The sequence below is a fragment of the Priapulus caudatus genome, unplaced genomic scaffold (assembly GCF_000485595.1).
Source record: "Priapulus caudatus unplaced genomic scaffold, Priapulus_caudatus-5.0.1 Scaffold547, whole genome shotgun sequence".
NCBI lineage: Eukaryota > Metazoa > Priapulida > Priapulimorpha > Priapulimorphida > Priapulidae > Priapulus > Priapulus caudatus.
This window is the reverse complement of record NW_014577608.1, coordinates 15,904-30,364: the sequence shown is the minus strand read 5'-3', so window position 1 is coordinate 30,364 and position 14,461 is coordinate 15,904. Positions and strand designations below refer to the sequence as shown.

At 43.2% G+C, this 14,461-nt stretch overlaps 1 protein-coding gene across 5 annotated transcripts; it reads right to left on the bottom strand.

Moving 5' to 3' along the window:
* Positions 1-2,690: 2,690 nt before the first annotated feature.
* Positions 2,691-11,261, bottom strand: LOC106811513 (katanin p60 ATPase-containing subunit A1-like). 5 transcript variants are annotated; one of them, XM_014815168.1, is made up of 11 exons: positions 11,237-11,261; positions 9,863-10,042; positions 9,132-9,340; positions 8,496-8,652; positions 7,992-8,146; positions 7,324-7,429; positions 6,716-6,874; positions 6,173-6,299; positions 5,457-5,588; positions 4,261-4,387; positions 2,691-3,975 (listed from the first exon to the last, which is right to left on the bottom strand). In XM_014815168.1, exons 2-11 carry the CDS (start codon positions 10,034-10,036, stop codon positions 3,777-3,779), a joined length of 1,545 nt encoding a protein of 514 aa, XP_014670654.1. In that variant the 5' UTR covers positions 10,037-10,042; positions 11,237-11,261; the 3' UTR covers positions 2,691-3,776. The 5 variants fall into 5 exon arrangements, with proteins under 5 accessions (XP_014670654.1, XP_014670655.1, XP_014670653.1 ...); XM_014815169.1 differs by lacking the exon at positions 11,237-11,261 and adding an exon at positions 11,193-11,231; XM_014815167.1 differs by lacking the exon at positions 11,237-11,261 and adding an exon at positions 11,076-11,220.
* Between the last annotated feature and the right edge of the window lie 3,200 nt (positions 11,262-14,461).

Here is a 14,461-nt window from a genome sequence, read left to right as displayed (position 1 = left end):
CACACACACACACACACACACAAGACGTGTATGTATGTACGTGCGCACGCACGCACGCACGCACGCACGCACGCACACACACACACACACACACACACACACACACACAAGACGTGTATGTATGTACGTGCGCACGCACGCATGCACGTTTCTCTCTACAGATCAATCATTCCTTCCTCCTGCCGATTGTTTTCGAGAGTTATTGCGATTAGAGCTCAGCACTACTACACTGCAGAGTGACTGCTAAATTTCTTCAAAAATCGTTCCCCGACTAGTTACTGATTTTTTCCCTGCGAGAAAGACTATTGATGCCCATCCGCTCCCCCAAAAAACGCGCTCAACGCCCCCACCCTCCGGTAGCACCCCTGAGCAGCGCCAATGTGGGCAGTATAAAAAGACTGGGCTTGCTAGTGTCATTTTTTTCTGCCACCTATGTCCACTGTGTTAAGCTTGATGGGTTCATTCCATAGAATATTGCTGAGCTGAACAAACATGTGGGGCGATACATTATATAAGCACTACATTACACTGCGGCGCAAAATCGTACTCCACAACACAACACGTCAATTAGCGATTGTTCCCCTTTGGTTGTTTCCATAGAAATAATATACTAGTTAGACTCTATGTGTCTCTCTATATTTCTATGGTTGTTTCTCACAATTCCAGTGTCACTGCATGCCCTATTGTGGCGAATATTTCGGTCATATCATCTGTCGTTCCGTATCAGAATGAACTGAAATAGCTACCTTCATCAGTGCTGTCTCCATTCTTACAACATAGCTACAAGGTATATGATGCAGTAAATGTCAGCAAGATTCAATCAGCAGGTGTGTGTGTGTGTGTGTGTGCGTGGGTGCGTGCGTGCGTGCGTGTGCGTCTGTGTGCGTGCACGCGCGCGTGCGCTCCTTAATTATCTCCGACATGTCGCAGAAGCATTATCGTGTAGCGCCCCCTGGGGTGACGTTATGGAGTCCAGCTGCAGTGTTATATTTATCTCACCCTGTTCTACCTCTCCTCGAAGCACATTCCCCACAAATGTCATCCTGTAGGTTCCGATCATAGGCATCGCAAATGAAAATTCGGACGTTGCAAACGGATATGTAGGATTGCTATTTGTGTCATCCAAACAATATCAAGCGTAATCTAATAGTGGTTACTATAATAAAGCTGCATGTCATAGCCACGCGGATCCGCGTGCAAGTGCGCGCTAGTGAATGAATATCTACGCAGGCGCGCCTGTAAATTCTATATATTTAATCTCTCAATTGAAAACTCGAATGTAACCGTAATAATATTAGTGCTATCAAGGAGCTTAATGTTCATCTCGTTCTGTATATTGGGCAATAATACCATGAACGCGAAACCTTGACGTTGAACCTGCACGACCTTTGTGTTTGACCCCCACCGAATGGCACAGGGCATGTATCTGTTGCTTATGCCTTACACTGAATTGCCTTCCCACACGTCTGTAAAGCGTAAGTCGGTCGACATGTGATCAGCACCGATTCTTAATTAACTTGCACGTAAAAATCATGTGAATACGTGTATGCATAAGTTACATAGCTTCAGCTTGTGCAGGTTCCAAGTCGTTTACTCGTTATGTCGTGTACTACTGTTTACACATTACTTACTTTAATCACTTCTATGTAAGCGATAAGATGTAGTCGTGAATCCACCCAGCTCTTACACGTGTACGAACTAAATCGAGGTGCCCAGCAATGTAGACCAGTGAACTGTTTCCTCTGTTACTTGTTGTTACTATCCGCTTGCCTTCCTTTGATAATAACTAGATATGGAGAGATTCATCCCTGACATTGTGGCGTTCGTGACGAGGATTTCTATATTTTTCTACGGTTGAATTGAATTTGATATGAACACAGATGGGGATATTGAATACGAGCAGATACTTTTACCTAGGAAATTGGTCTGGTTGGATGGAGCGAGCAATATCGCGTGATCACTTTTCTAATTGAGGAAACGTGACTATTCTTCACTAAGAAAGCAAACTTGGGCCGGTACGTGCAAGGAAATTGTAGAATTCATTGTTAGGGCACATTCCGTGCTGTCGTTTCAGCACGTATTCACATTGAAATGACAATGTGTGTGTAAATGCACGTGAATTTTCTTGCATCTGCACATATTGCTCACGAGTCCTTATTCACTTGTAACTGTATTTACTATTCCACACCTGAAGCTTTAGCTGTGAAGAGGACAGAGCTTGTGACAGGGTCTATGAGCAAGATCTGTTTTCACGTGCAACCTGGTTATACTGGAAACTAGTCTGATTGTTATGAATGACACTGGTTAACCTAGGATAACTAGATATTGTTATTGTTTATTGCTACTGCATTCTTTTTGAATAAAGAACGGTGATTCTTCTGAATGCATCAGATTATGTTATGTTTGCATGCTGTTTAGTATACGTCAGCATCACTGTTCTTAATAATGTATGTTTTAATTTACAAAGTATGGAAATCAATGAAATTAATGATTCAGTAATATCACAATCAAATTTATATAAAAATGTACAATGTGTAAATAAAGCTACTGTTTAAGGTACGTTTGTAATAAAATCTGCTGTTTAGTGTTTGTGTCTAGGAATGCAGATGTGTACCATGAGTAACAAATAGATTACTCGTTTCATTTTACATATTCGAGAATTGGATACACAGGCTCTCCTTGTAGTCTCGATGCTTTAACCATGTCACTTTATTCACATGACTGATATTAAACTTTATATGAAGTTTTCCATATATAAAAAACTAGACAAAAGCTCTGACAGGCTGCAGGTTGCAGACGATTTACACAGATACCTTGGTGGCAGTTATTGCTGTTTATAACTGGAAGTTTAAGCTATAGTTGTTTTAAGTCGAGCCTACAGAGCAGGGCATACAAACTAGGGGGTTCTAGTACGGGAGTAGTTTTAAGAAGATTTACCTTAAGTTATATAGTACAGAAGGATAAATTCGTGTGATCTAATGAATAAACATGAATATAGCAAACTATTCTCATTTTCATACATTTGATAAACATTTTTAGGACTGCATAACATAACAACATGGGTACTTATTGCGTACCTGTATAATAACACATATATAAGCACAGGTTGTCACCGAATCAAGCTCTGACCACAAGTATGGCAGGTAAGCTAACTTATTTTGAGCAGGGTTCATTTAATCAGGAGTGAATAAAAACAAATGTGTTTTTATTCACTGCTGACTTCATCAAGACATGTACATACATGTGGGCGTGTGTGCTGTGAATGTTTACTAGGACATGCCATGTATGCATGAGTTATGCCTGCACAGGATACAGTCGCCACAATTCGAGTTCAACTCATTCTTCGTCCCTTGCATTAGAAATAAATTAATGCAGTTACAAAAATACAATGAGATGAAGTGCATAGAGACCGGTGTCATAATACATTATAAATATTCCTAGTTATTACACCAGGAAGTACGGTGTGTTACTTCTCACTCGTTTGATACCTAGTGCAGGGAAACAGTGTTAAATAGATACAGTGACAACCTTCTGGCCTCATTATTACTTGCTCAGTGAGGTGAGTACTTACTGATATAACTAATGACAGTCCATCAATAAATATCAATTTATATTTAGTTGCAACTATTACCTAAAAGACAGTAAATTACCAAAATGCACCTAAATTTCACTAACCGGATGTCAGGACAATCCACTGTCACCACTCTGACTACCGTTGTATAGTTGCCCTAGACTCATCACGCACCATTGAAGGAATCATTGCAAGTACACCTGACTCAAGATGCCCCAAACTCCTTCATCCACTTTTCGTGTTTCTCAAGGTCGTCCTTTGATACCGACTTGGAGACCTTTGTTAATGCCAGTTTAAAGTCGGCCATCGTTGTCGGCATCTCAAGGTCGTTCTTGTCCAGATTTCGTATCTCCTCGGGGGTGAGGCCCTGGATGCGCCGTCTCATGGCCATCATGGATGCATCCCTGCAAGACAACGATAACGACGCTGAGTGGGAGCAACGTGAAACAATTACCCTTTTCACATTAAACATCATACGATATTTCCTAGAAAGATTATACACTAATCAGGGAGTATTACGTATGTATATATTATTGTTATAGAGATTGTGCTTAGTTCTTGCAGGTATGCATATGCACGCCATTTACATAACTATAATGTCTGCTAACATTTCCACTATAACAGCGACTGTCAGCTTTTTTCACTGAAAACGTAAAGGTTATATTTTGTGTCGCTATAGGTGGCAGCACCTGCAAACGTTGGTGATATCGGCACCAGAGTAGCCCTCCAGCTTATCAGCGATGATTGGGAGCTCTACATCAGCACACATCTTCACTTCCCGCAGGTTAATGTTCAGCAGTTGCTCTCTGCCTTCCTCTGCCAAGCAACAGTTCAGAGATTAGCACTCATCTTCTATTGACATCATGTGCAACAACTAACCACAACAGCAGTAGCAAAAATTTAAGTACAGCACATAACACCTCCATCTGTGTGTTGTCCCTTAAGGGGGCCCGGGCTTGTCGGGCTTCAACTGGAAGCAACTGGATTTCGAGCAACTGGAGGCGATCGGCAGCGACTAGTTGCGTCCAGTTGCCCATGCACTGTTCTATTCCGAGCAACTAGTGGCGGCCAGTCCCAGGCAGTCGCGTCGCAGTCGACCGGCCTAAGCACTGCAGTCGCAGTGAATTGCAGCCAGTTGCTTCCAGTCGAGTCGGCTCGGAAACCCGACATAAGCCCCCTTTTATGAGGGCAACATTCATTTTTTATTTATAGCGTATTGCATTTGTTTAGGATCGATAATCAGGTTTGTGAACTGGGAGAATGAGTCAAGACTATATGACACCATGTGCAGATGCAATACCAGTTATAATTAACTATGCTGGCATAACTACAAAGTGCTCTCTATGGGCTTTTCACTGGTAAAGTTAGAGAAACATCTTTGGCACAGTGGCAAAAGGGTGCTATTAGTTTGGTATCCCACCTACTATAGTATCTATTTTTAGTAAATATTAGTAAACACAAGGAATCACAATCACTCTTGATACGTCCACACAAATGCTAGTTGTTGCCGTTTTCCCATAAATATATCAATAGATGCAGGGAATCACAATCACTCTTGATGCACAAATGCTATAGTTGTTGCCGTTTTCCCATAAATATATCAATAGATACAGGGAATCACAATCACTCTTGATGCACAAATGCTATAGTTGTTGCCGTTTTCCCATAAATATATCAATAGATGCAGGGAATCACAATCACTCTTGATGCACAAATGCTAGTTGTTGCCATTTTCCCATAAATATCAATAGATGCAGGGAATCATAACCACTCTTAACGCACAGACGCTTGGTGTTGCCATTTTTCAGTAAATAGCAATAAACATAAGTAATCACAATAACTCATGATACACAGTAGATGCGTGGCGTCGTCATCACCCACTTACTTCCAGGAAGCGCAATGTAGATTCTCTTCTCCAGACGACGTCTCAACGCTTCGTCCAAGTCCCAAGGGAAGTTGGTAGCTGCTAGCACCATCACTAGGCTAGAGTCCTCTTGTCCCGTAGTGCCATCCACACCTGCAACATTATTATTATTATTAAATCTTTATTGTATGTAATTCAAATACAAATACATATACTGCATGAAGACAGTCTTTTTCATGGAGGAAAAATCTGATAGATGATGAAAGGTGCAATGTCGCTTTTGTTTAATTTTCCATCTTAAATGTACGATAACTATAGACAGCCCGATAACTATAACTATAACTATAACTATAGACAGCCCAATGGCCTAATATAATAAATAAGGCTCATCAATCAAATCTATGCCGACTAGCCATATTAATTTTGGTTCGCTTGGTTATCAGTCATACCTAGACAATCTGATCATCAAACCTGGCTTGATCGGTGATGTTAGCAGATGTCATTGGGAAATAATATTTGATTTGATTCAGAACACCCGATTCAGGACTATTACTACAGTTTCTGTTGGTCAGTGGCTAAACCCAAGGCTAATACCCATCTCTAAATAGATAAAAATATAGATCTGATTATCACCACACGAACCCAAATAATTTCATTTTTAGTCAAATGAGTGAGGTGCTGGTAGCACCCTGCGTTTCTATTTCTCTGTTGTAAAGGTGCTATATGTGGTTACATACCGTCCATCTGAACAAGCAGCTCAGACTTGACTCGTCTACTTGCTTCATGTTCATGATCACTCCCCCGCTTGGAACATATCGAGTCTATCTCATCAATGAAGATGGTGCTGGGAGCATAAAACCTCGCCTGCAAACACACAAAATCTATATTACCCACTGAATGATGATGTCACTGTGACATCACAGAGAACCCTGGTAATTACATCACAATGACATCATTGACACTAACAAGGATTGGCATTAATTACTGAAGATACAGTGACATCACAACAAAACGTATATAAAACATGAAATGTAATCAGAGGACATTACTTTAAACTTGCTAGAAGTACATCTGATTTGGATTTTTGCAAACTGCTACTTTTGCCTGCAAAAAATTACAGATATCACGAGTGCATTTACAGGTTAATAAACAGGAAACATTCAATTATAGCAGATAAATATTTTTTTTAAATACAGCTAGTGAACTTTGGTACAAAAGAATGCTACAGATGGCACTGTGAAGAGTTGGCGGTATACCGTTACCCGGACGCGAGTACGCACCATCTCAAACAGCAGACGCACAAGCTTTTCCGAATCTCCACGGTACTTGGAGGTCAAGGTAGAAGAGGACACATTGAAAAATGTCGTTCCACACTCCGTCGCAACAGCCTTTGCCAACAGTGTCTTACCTGTCCCAGGTGGTCCAACCATCAGCACACCCTGGTGGCAGAACAGGATCAAATTTGATGAAAACAATTTTGGCTTTTATTGATGGCGATAACAAAAATTAAGAGAAAACGTCACAAAAATCATTTCCCACACGAAATAAAGAGTCACGGGACAATTATTCACATAAACAAGTTGCTGATTGATGAATGAAGAATTACAACAGCTTGGGGTCTGTCGTCAACCAATATTGCTTTACTGCGACTGTGCGACATGCTGCACTATTCTATACACAATCTCTAGCCTGCACACCAGACGGCCACACATCTCCCAAGAACAGACCTACAACTGCCCACCGACATATAAACTATTTGGTCAATGCCTCAAAATGAAATACGTGTTTCCTCGTGTATAAGTCGCACCCCATATTTTGCCTTGAAAAGTTGGTACAACAATGGGTGGGGGGGGGGTGTAGCTGTGACTGTACGGATGTAACTACCCACCTTCCAAGGTCGTCTGATTCCTTTGAAGAACTCTGGCATCCAGAGAGGAAGCACGACAGCTTCTTCCAACAACTTCTTGGCTTCTGTGAGATCAGCAATGTCGGACCTGCAGGGAAATTCAACATTCCAACCCATGTCACGATTGCTGGTGGGAGCGGGAAGCCTATAGAATAGTATCGGCAATTTTTATCTGAATACAGAAGTATGTACAGGGTTCGAAATTCACCTTTTTGCCAGGCAGAAGAACTTGCTTCCATAGCAAGAGGCCGGCAGCACACTTACTCACCCAGGCAGAATGTTTGGTGCTTTTATAGTTTATTAAAAATTTCTTTTGCAGCAAGTAAGCAAACAGCTAACTGACCCTTGTAGGCTGCAAAAATGCTTCTTGCTTCCCCTAATTTCTAACCCTGATGTAGTGCTTGAACACAGACTGCATGGAATTTAGCCGAGTAGTATTCCCACCAAAGGTAGATGCTACGAAACTAACTTCAATACACACGATGGGTGACCGTTTCTTTGATCCATACTTAGAAACACTGTAAATTGTCCATACAATTCAAACCCAATTCTGACCACAAATTGTGATTCTAGGTTAACGATTTATTCAAAATCCAGTTTAGCCATTCTTTATTCACCAGTACCTTGGCTATCTTTTGCAGCGAGCTTACCAGTGCACATTGGGGTTCTTTTGCAGAATGTCTCTCTCTAAACTTTCGACAAGATCCTTTTCATAAGCAGACCCGTCAAAACGTTTCTCCTCCTCATCCACTTCTCCTCCCTTCTTATCTTCCTCTTTAATGTCCTTCTCCTGTTTATCGCTCTTCTGAAAATTGCACAGAAGCACAGCTATAGTGCAAGTTTAGCATGTGCTAATGTTTCCGATATAATGCTTAAAACACACGATGAATGCTTATTCCGATATAAATCTTTAGGTATTCTTTCCATCTGTCATCATGAGTGCTATCAGTTTACCATTTCACCGCCAGCACAATCCTACAACCGTGAGTGGTTCACAACGAGTCTAATACAGACATGGCCGACCGACATCCTATGTTACACTCGTGGGTGAAATTTAATTTGTTTTAACGTCGGCAAACAATATCGATGACAAACTCGACGAAACTCTTCCGGGTGCTCATCGTTTCCCCGGATGTTAGATCGACGGCAGTCACCTTCTTCGCCGGAGCCTTCTCCCTCGAGAAGCGAGGTCCCTTCGAGGAGGGCGCGTCCTTCTTGCCCTTCTCGTCACGCGATCGCGCCGGCTTGCTCCTCGACGACGACGTGTCGGGCTTCCTAGCCGGAGGTCGCGACCTCACCGCGGGCGTTGGCCTGAAATTGACAGCAGACGTGATCGTGATTTATCGTGATAAATCGTGATAAATCATGATTATCGTGATCGTGATTTATCATGATAAATCGTGATAAATCGTGATCGTGATTTATCGTGATAAATCGTGATAAATCGTGATTATCGTGATCGTGATTGATCGTGATAAATCGTGCGGAGACCACCGTTGACGGCTCGCCTAGTGGAGTTTAAAACTTGTATGGTGATGTATACCATAAGTACTGCACGCAACTGAAATTGAATCACAAACAACATGCTTGACATATCTGTTTAACGGCCAGGAGGTGTTGTTGTATGCCCTACGCATGACATGCTTGACACATCACTTCAACGGACAGGGGGTATTGTTGTATGCCACCAGGTGGCACTGTTCGATCGGCACCACTATGTATCGGAAAACATCGTACAGCTTTCTATTGTCAGATTGTGATACCTTTCATAGTACGACAACGGACCCTACCTATGCTCAGCTGGTGTGGGTGGTGGCCAAACGTCAGGGTCCCTGGTTGGCACCTCAAATGCCTTCTGGTCCCCGCAGACGGCCGACGACATTCCGGCCATGGCCGAGCGGGCGTCGTAGTTGATCGGATCGTCGCTGCGGAAGAAACTCTGCAAGGTCGTCTGGATGTCCTTGACATACTGCAGCTCGATAATAACCTTGTTCTGGATCTGGAAAGACAAAAAATGGGGTCGTATAACATTAAGGAAACGAAACACTCGTACACGATCACGCTTGAACAAAGATACAAGAACTATAGGTATGACTGTTGGTGACAATCTTGAACTTATGTCCAATTGGTTATGCCACGGCAAAAACCATGTAAGGCACTTTTTATAGTGGGTGTGGCAAAATCAGTATACAAACCTCAACAAATGCAGTGGGAAACAGGAATAATAGATATATATAATGCTGGATTCAACTGTGCCAACGCAGTGTAGAGGATCAGCAGTGCGTGAATAAATATATGCCATGACTGCACACATTAGTATTAATACCCCCGTTACCCGTACCCTGTGTGATCCTACATCAAACTAATCCACGCCAGGCCGGACTAAAGTGTTGCAAAGTGTACCTGCTATCCCGGCTAAATAAGCGCTAGTCCAAAATAAGTTAACTAACTATCACTATCAGTATATCTAATGGCTAGCCATCTGAATTGAGGTGGCTATAGTAATAGTATCATCATTTACCTCAGTCCACTCTTGCTTTCTAACAGAATCTCGAATTGTTGTTAGCAATTTCTGGATCTGCGTGACAACACTCTGGTAATATATGGCAGCAGTGTCATAGTTGCCTAGCAACGCATACTCCCGTGCCATCTGCGTGCTCTCTGCTATCTCTGCGAACACACTTGCCATAATCATCTGGATCTGAAATAGAATAGAAAACGTTATTCATCAACTATTGGAAATTTTCAATAATGAGCCTACTATTTAATTGCACTATTATATCAGGAGGAATTTATTGGCACCTAACTTACCATAATGCAAAATAACAACATCAACACTCTCCTCTGTGCAGCTACCAGTATTACTAGCACCGAGTTAATTCACCTCTAATAAGCCATCATGTGTGTTGATAATAAATTAGCTGCACCTACACCCATACTTTGGTTGAATGTTACAATTTGGCCGCATTAGCGCTAAGGTAAGCTATTTATATATTAATGCCTGTTGTTGGGGGCACTATGCTCTCATAGTGTTGCTGAGGGAAGGTATAGTGCCCGAGCGGTAGCGAGGGCACTATATTCCTTCCCAAAGCAACACTATGACAGCATAGTGCCCCCAACAACACAATAAAAGGTAACACAAGCCTAGTTTAGCACCCCAGATTAGTGTGACACGGAGCAAAGGTGCTACACCAGCATTTGGTGTCATGAAATTTTTTACAAAATAAAAGGTAATAAAATGTATTTCAGAAACTGAGAATGCATGGCAGGTATTTTATGATGTAGGCCTAATCATATTGACTAAATGTCTAGGCAAGATGCTAAAAACTTTATCTGTGTATATTTTCTATGATAAATGGTCAAAAACAGAGACAAAGTTGTCGTTTAAAAGTTCGTCACATTTATCTATGTGAGGTTGTCGGGCCCTAGAAATAAGAATAGCGTCAGATTATCAAAAAAAGACGAGGCGGCGGTCAGCACAGTCACAGTGTCGCTACTAGTACTGCTGAGAGAGTCTATGTCCCCCAGGGTACTGCCGGAACGTATCCTCATCCTGGTACTATCTAATAATAATAATAATTAATATGCCGGACCGTACCTCGCCTACTCCACTAACGAGTCTAGGGAGTCGCCTACGCCTACTCCTAACCATATCAAATGAAATAGTGACCAGGGTACGTTCCGGCAGTACCCTGGGAGACATAGACCCTATGAACAGTAGTAGTAGCACGTACGTCACTCTGAAATGCCTACCTCTCAGCTGCTAAAATTGTCTCCTGATATTGCTAATTATATACTGACCATCTAACTAAACTAACTGTCACTGCGTGTAGACTGTTAAAAACACGTACATCGGTAGAAAACTACTTCCTCAACCAAAATACAATACATACACCTTTCGCTTAACGAATCAATGTCATAGAAAATAAACATTACCGAACATTTTACATTGCGCATGCGTTTCTACCACTAAACGGCTGTTTTCTACTAATACAGTTTTCATTAGCTTTTATTCAAAGCTTTAAAACATAACGCTATCAACTTTTATGCGTATATTTTAATAAAGCTGTCTTAGTATTTATTTTAATATAAAGATTTTTGAACGACGTGTAAGTATTCAAGGTTTTATGCGACACCGCTTCCACTGCGCGCCCTGGTCCAAATGCATTACGATAATAGTCAGATCGATTTGATGTCAATATTTCATTATCAATCATACAAGGTTTCATACAGTAACTCTATAGAAACCTTGACCATCATCTAAGATGGCTCTTTTTCTTGTTCATGGTTGTGCAAACTGTGCAATAGTAGTTATTCATAATTTATATGACCACTCGAATCGATGCAGTACCAGTAGGGCCTATACATGAGGTACGTGATTGTAAGACCCGATACATACTCATAGATTATTAGATTATACATAGGCGCGTGTCCTCATGACTTGTCGACCACATCACACACGCACGCGTGCATACATACACACGCACGCGTGCAAACATACACACACACGCGTGCAAACATACAGACACACAGCCCCCCCCCCCCCATACGCGCGCGCGCGCACACACACACATACACACACACACACACACACACACACACACACACACACACACACACACACACACACACACACACACACACACACACGACACGACACTCAGGAGGCAATTTTAGCTCACTCACTCACGCACGCACGCCACGCACTCACGCACGCACGCCCACTCACTCATGCACGCATTCACTCACGGCACGCACGCACTCACTCACTCACTCACTGCACGCAGGCACGCACTCACTCACTCCACGCAGCGCACGCCCACTCACGCACGTCACTGATGCACGCACGCACTCTCACACCCAAGCACAAAATCACTCACTAAGTCACTCACTCACTCACTCACTCACTCACTCACTCACTCACTCACTCACTCACGTCACTCACTCACTCACTCACTCACTCCACTCATCACTCACTCACTCACGCACTCACTCGCGCGCGCGCACGCACTCTCTCACACACACACACACACACAATCACTCACGCACGCCACGAGCGCACGAGCGCACGCACTTACTCACGCGCCACGCGATACATTTCATGCCACGCACTCACCCACGCCACACACTTACGCACTTGCGTACACACTGCAAGCCACTCACCACGCCCACGCACTAACGCACGCCACAGAGGCACGCACGTACTCACTCACGCACAGAGATGCACGCACACACTCACTGGACGCACCACACAGACGCACGCACGCCACTCGCATGACGCACGTACAGAAGCACGCACGTACTCACTCACACACGCACAGACGCACTCACCCACTCACTCACGCACGCACGATGTGTGATAAGCAGTACGTCGTTGTTCATAGGCGATACACGCCGTCGCGTGTTTTGTTGTGTATGTGTGTGTGTATTAGGCGTGCGTGCGTGCGTGCACACCACACACTCGTGCGTGCCGCAGCGCGAGCGAGCCGCCGCGCTGCGTGCCTGAGTGAGTCGCCATGTACACCAAGTGTATACTCTAGATGTATCAGAGTCGTAGAATATCGTCAGATTAGATCACCATGAGTATCGTACACCAAGTATACTCGCGCTTGCATCCAGAGTGTAAAAGCAGAGTGTATAGAGCTGTCCTGATACGCCTACATATCGGCGAGGCATACGCCTATGGTAGCTACAGTGATGACCCGGAGAGTCGTATGCAGTCCTGTGACTGTGAGTTTGCACATCTCGTCCAGTATGTTAGACAGTCCAAGCTATCGTACACCAAGTATACGCCTGCTGCCACCAAGGACACAAGTATACACCCTGGAACCTCCTACATATCAGAGCATACGCCATAGTACACCTAAGTATATCCAATGTTATTTCAGCCGGTAACAGAGCTAGTTCCGTCTGAGATTTAGATCAGCCAAGTTATCGTATCACAAGTATACGCTCCTGCTGGACCCACCAAAGTCGCAAGAAGCAGAGATAACACCCCTGCGTCTCTAATGTATAACAACCCCCATATCAATACGCATGCAATGTACTTAACGCCCATGATACGCACCACAAGTGATTCACTCCAACAAGCGATATCCTCATAGGCTACCCGTGACTATATTATATACTGGTTACAGCACTTTACGCACCTAAGCAATTAAATCCCTCCGCTCCACCATCCAGATGTCACGATGAGCGCCCTGTGCCACCAAGTTACAACAAGTATCGAGCTCAACTCAGTATATATATCCTATGCAATCATACTCAACATACGACAACATATTTCGCCACAAATACCCGACACACGCAAAACAAGAAAATAAGTACACGTAAATCACCCACTCTAGGTATATGATAGCGATCTCACAAATAGGGACATCTCAAGATCGTGAATCTCAAAGTTTATCACGCGCACTAGAGACCTTCAGGCCGCTACGCAAGCTACCCTTGAACATTCTAGCAATCAATCAAAAACTAATCCTGGATAATACAATCCATTACATGAGTACGTAATTCATATACGCCATTAAGTGCATATCACCTAGAACGCTCATACCCAAGGGTATCAGCGGTGACATACCTATCTCCGATGTTAAACAAACAGATCACTCGCTACACCAACGTACTACCGCCCTGTGCACCAAGCTACAACAAGTATACACCCTGTAATACCCTCCATACATATCGAGCATACCGCCATGTACACCAAGTATTTACCAATGTATCAGCGGTGAAAATATCGTCAGATTTAGACACCAAGTATCGTACACCAGTATACGCCCTGTGCACCAAGCTTACAACAAGCTATACACCCTGATATACCTCCTACATATCGAGCATACGCCATGTACACCAAGTATACCCAATGTAGTCAGCGGGAAATATCGTCTCAGCATTTAACACAAGTATCGCTACACCAAGTATTACGCCCTAGTCACCCAAGCTACAACAAGTATACCCCCTGCTATACCTCCGACATATCGAGCCATACGCCATCGTACACCAAGATATACCCAATGTATCAGCGGTAAATATCGGCAGATCTTAGCAACACAACGTATTCGTACACCAAGTATCAGCCCCTGGTATCGCCCAAGTACAAAACAACTATACACCCTGT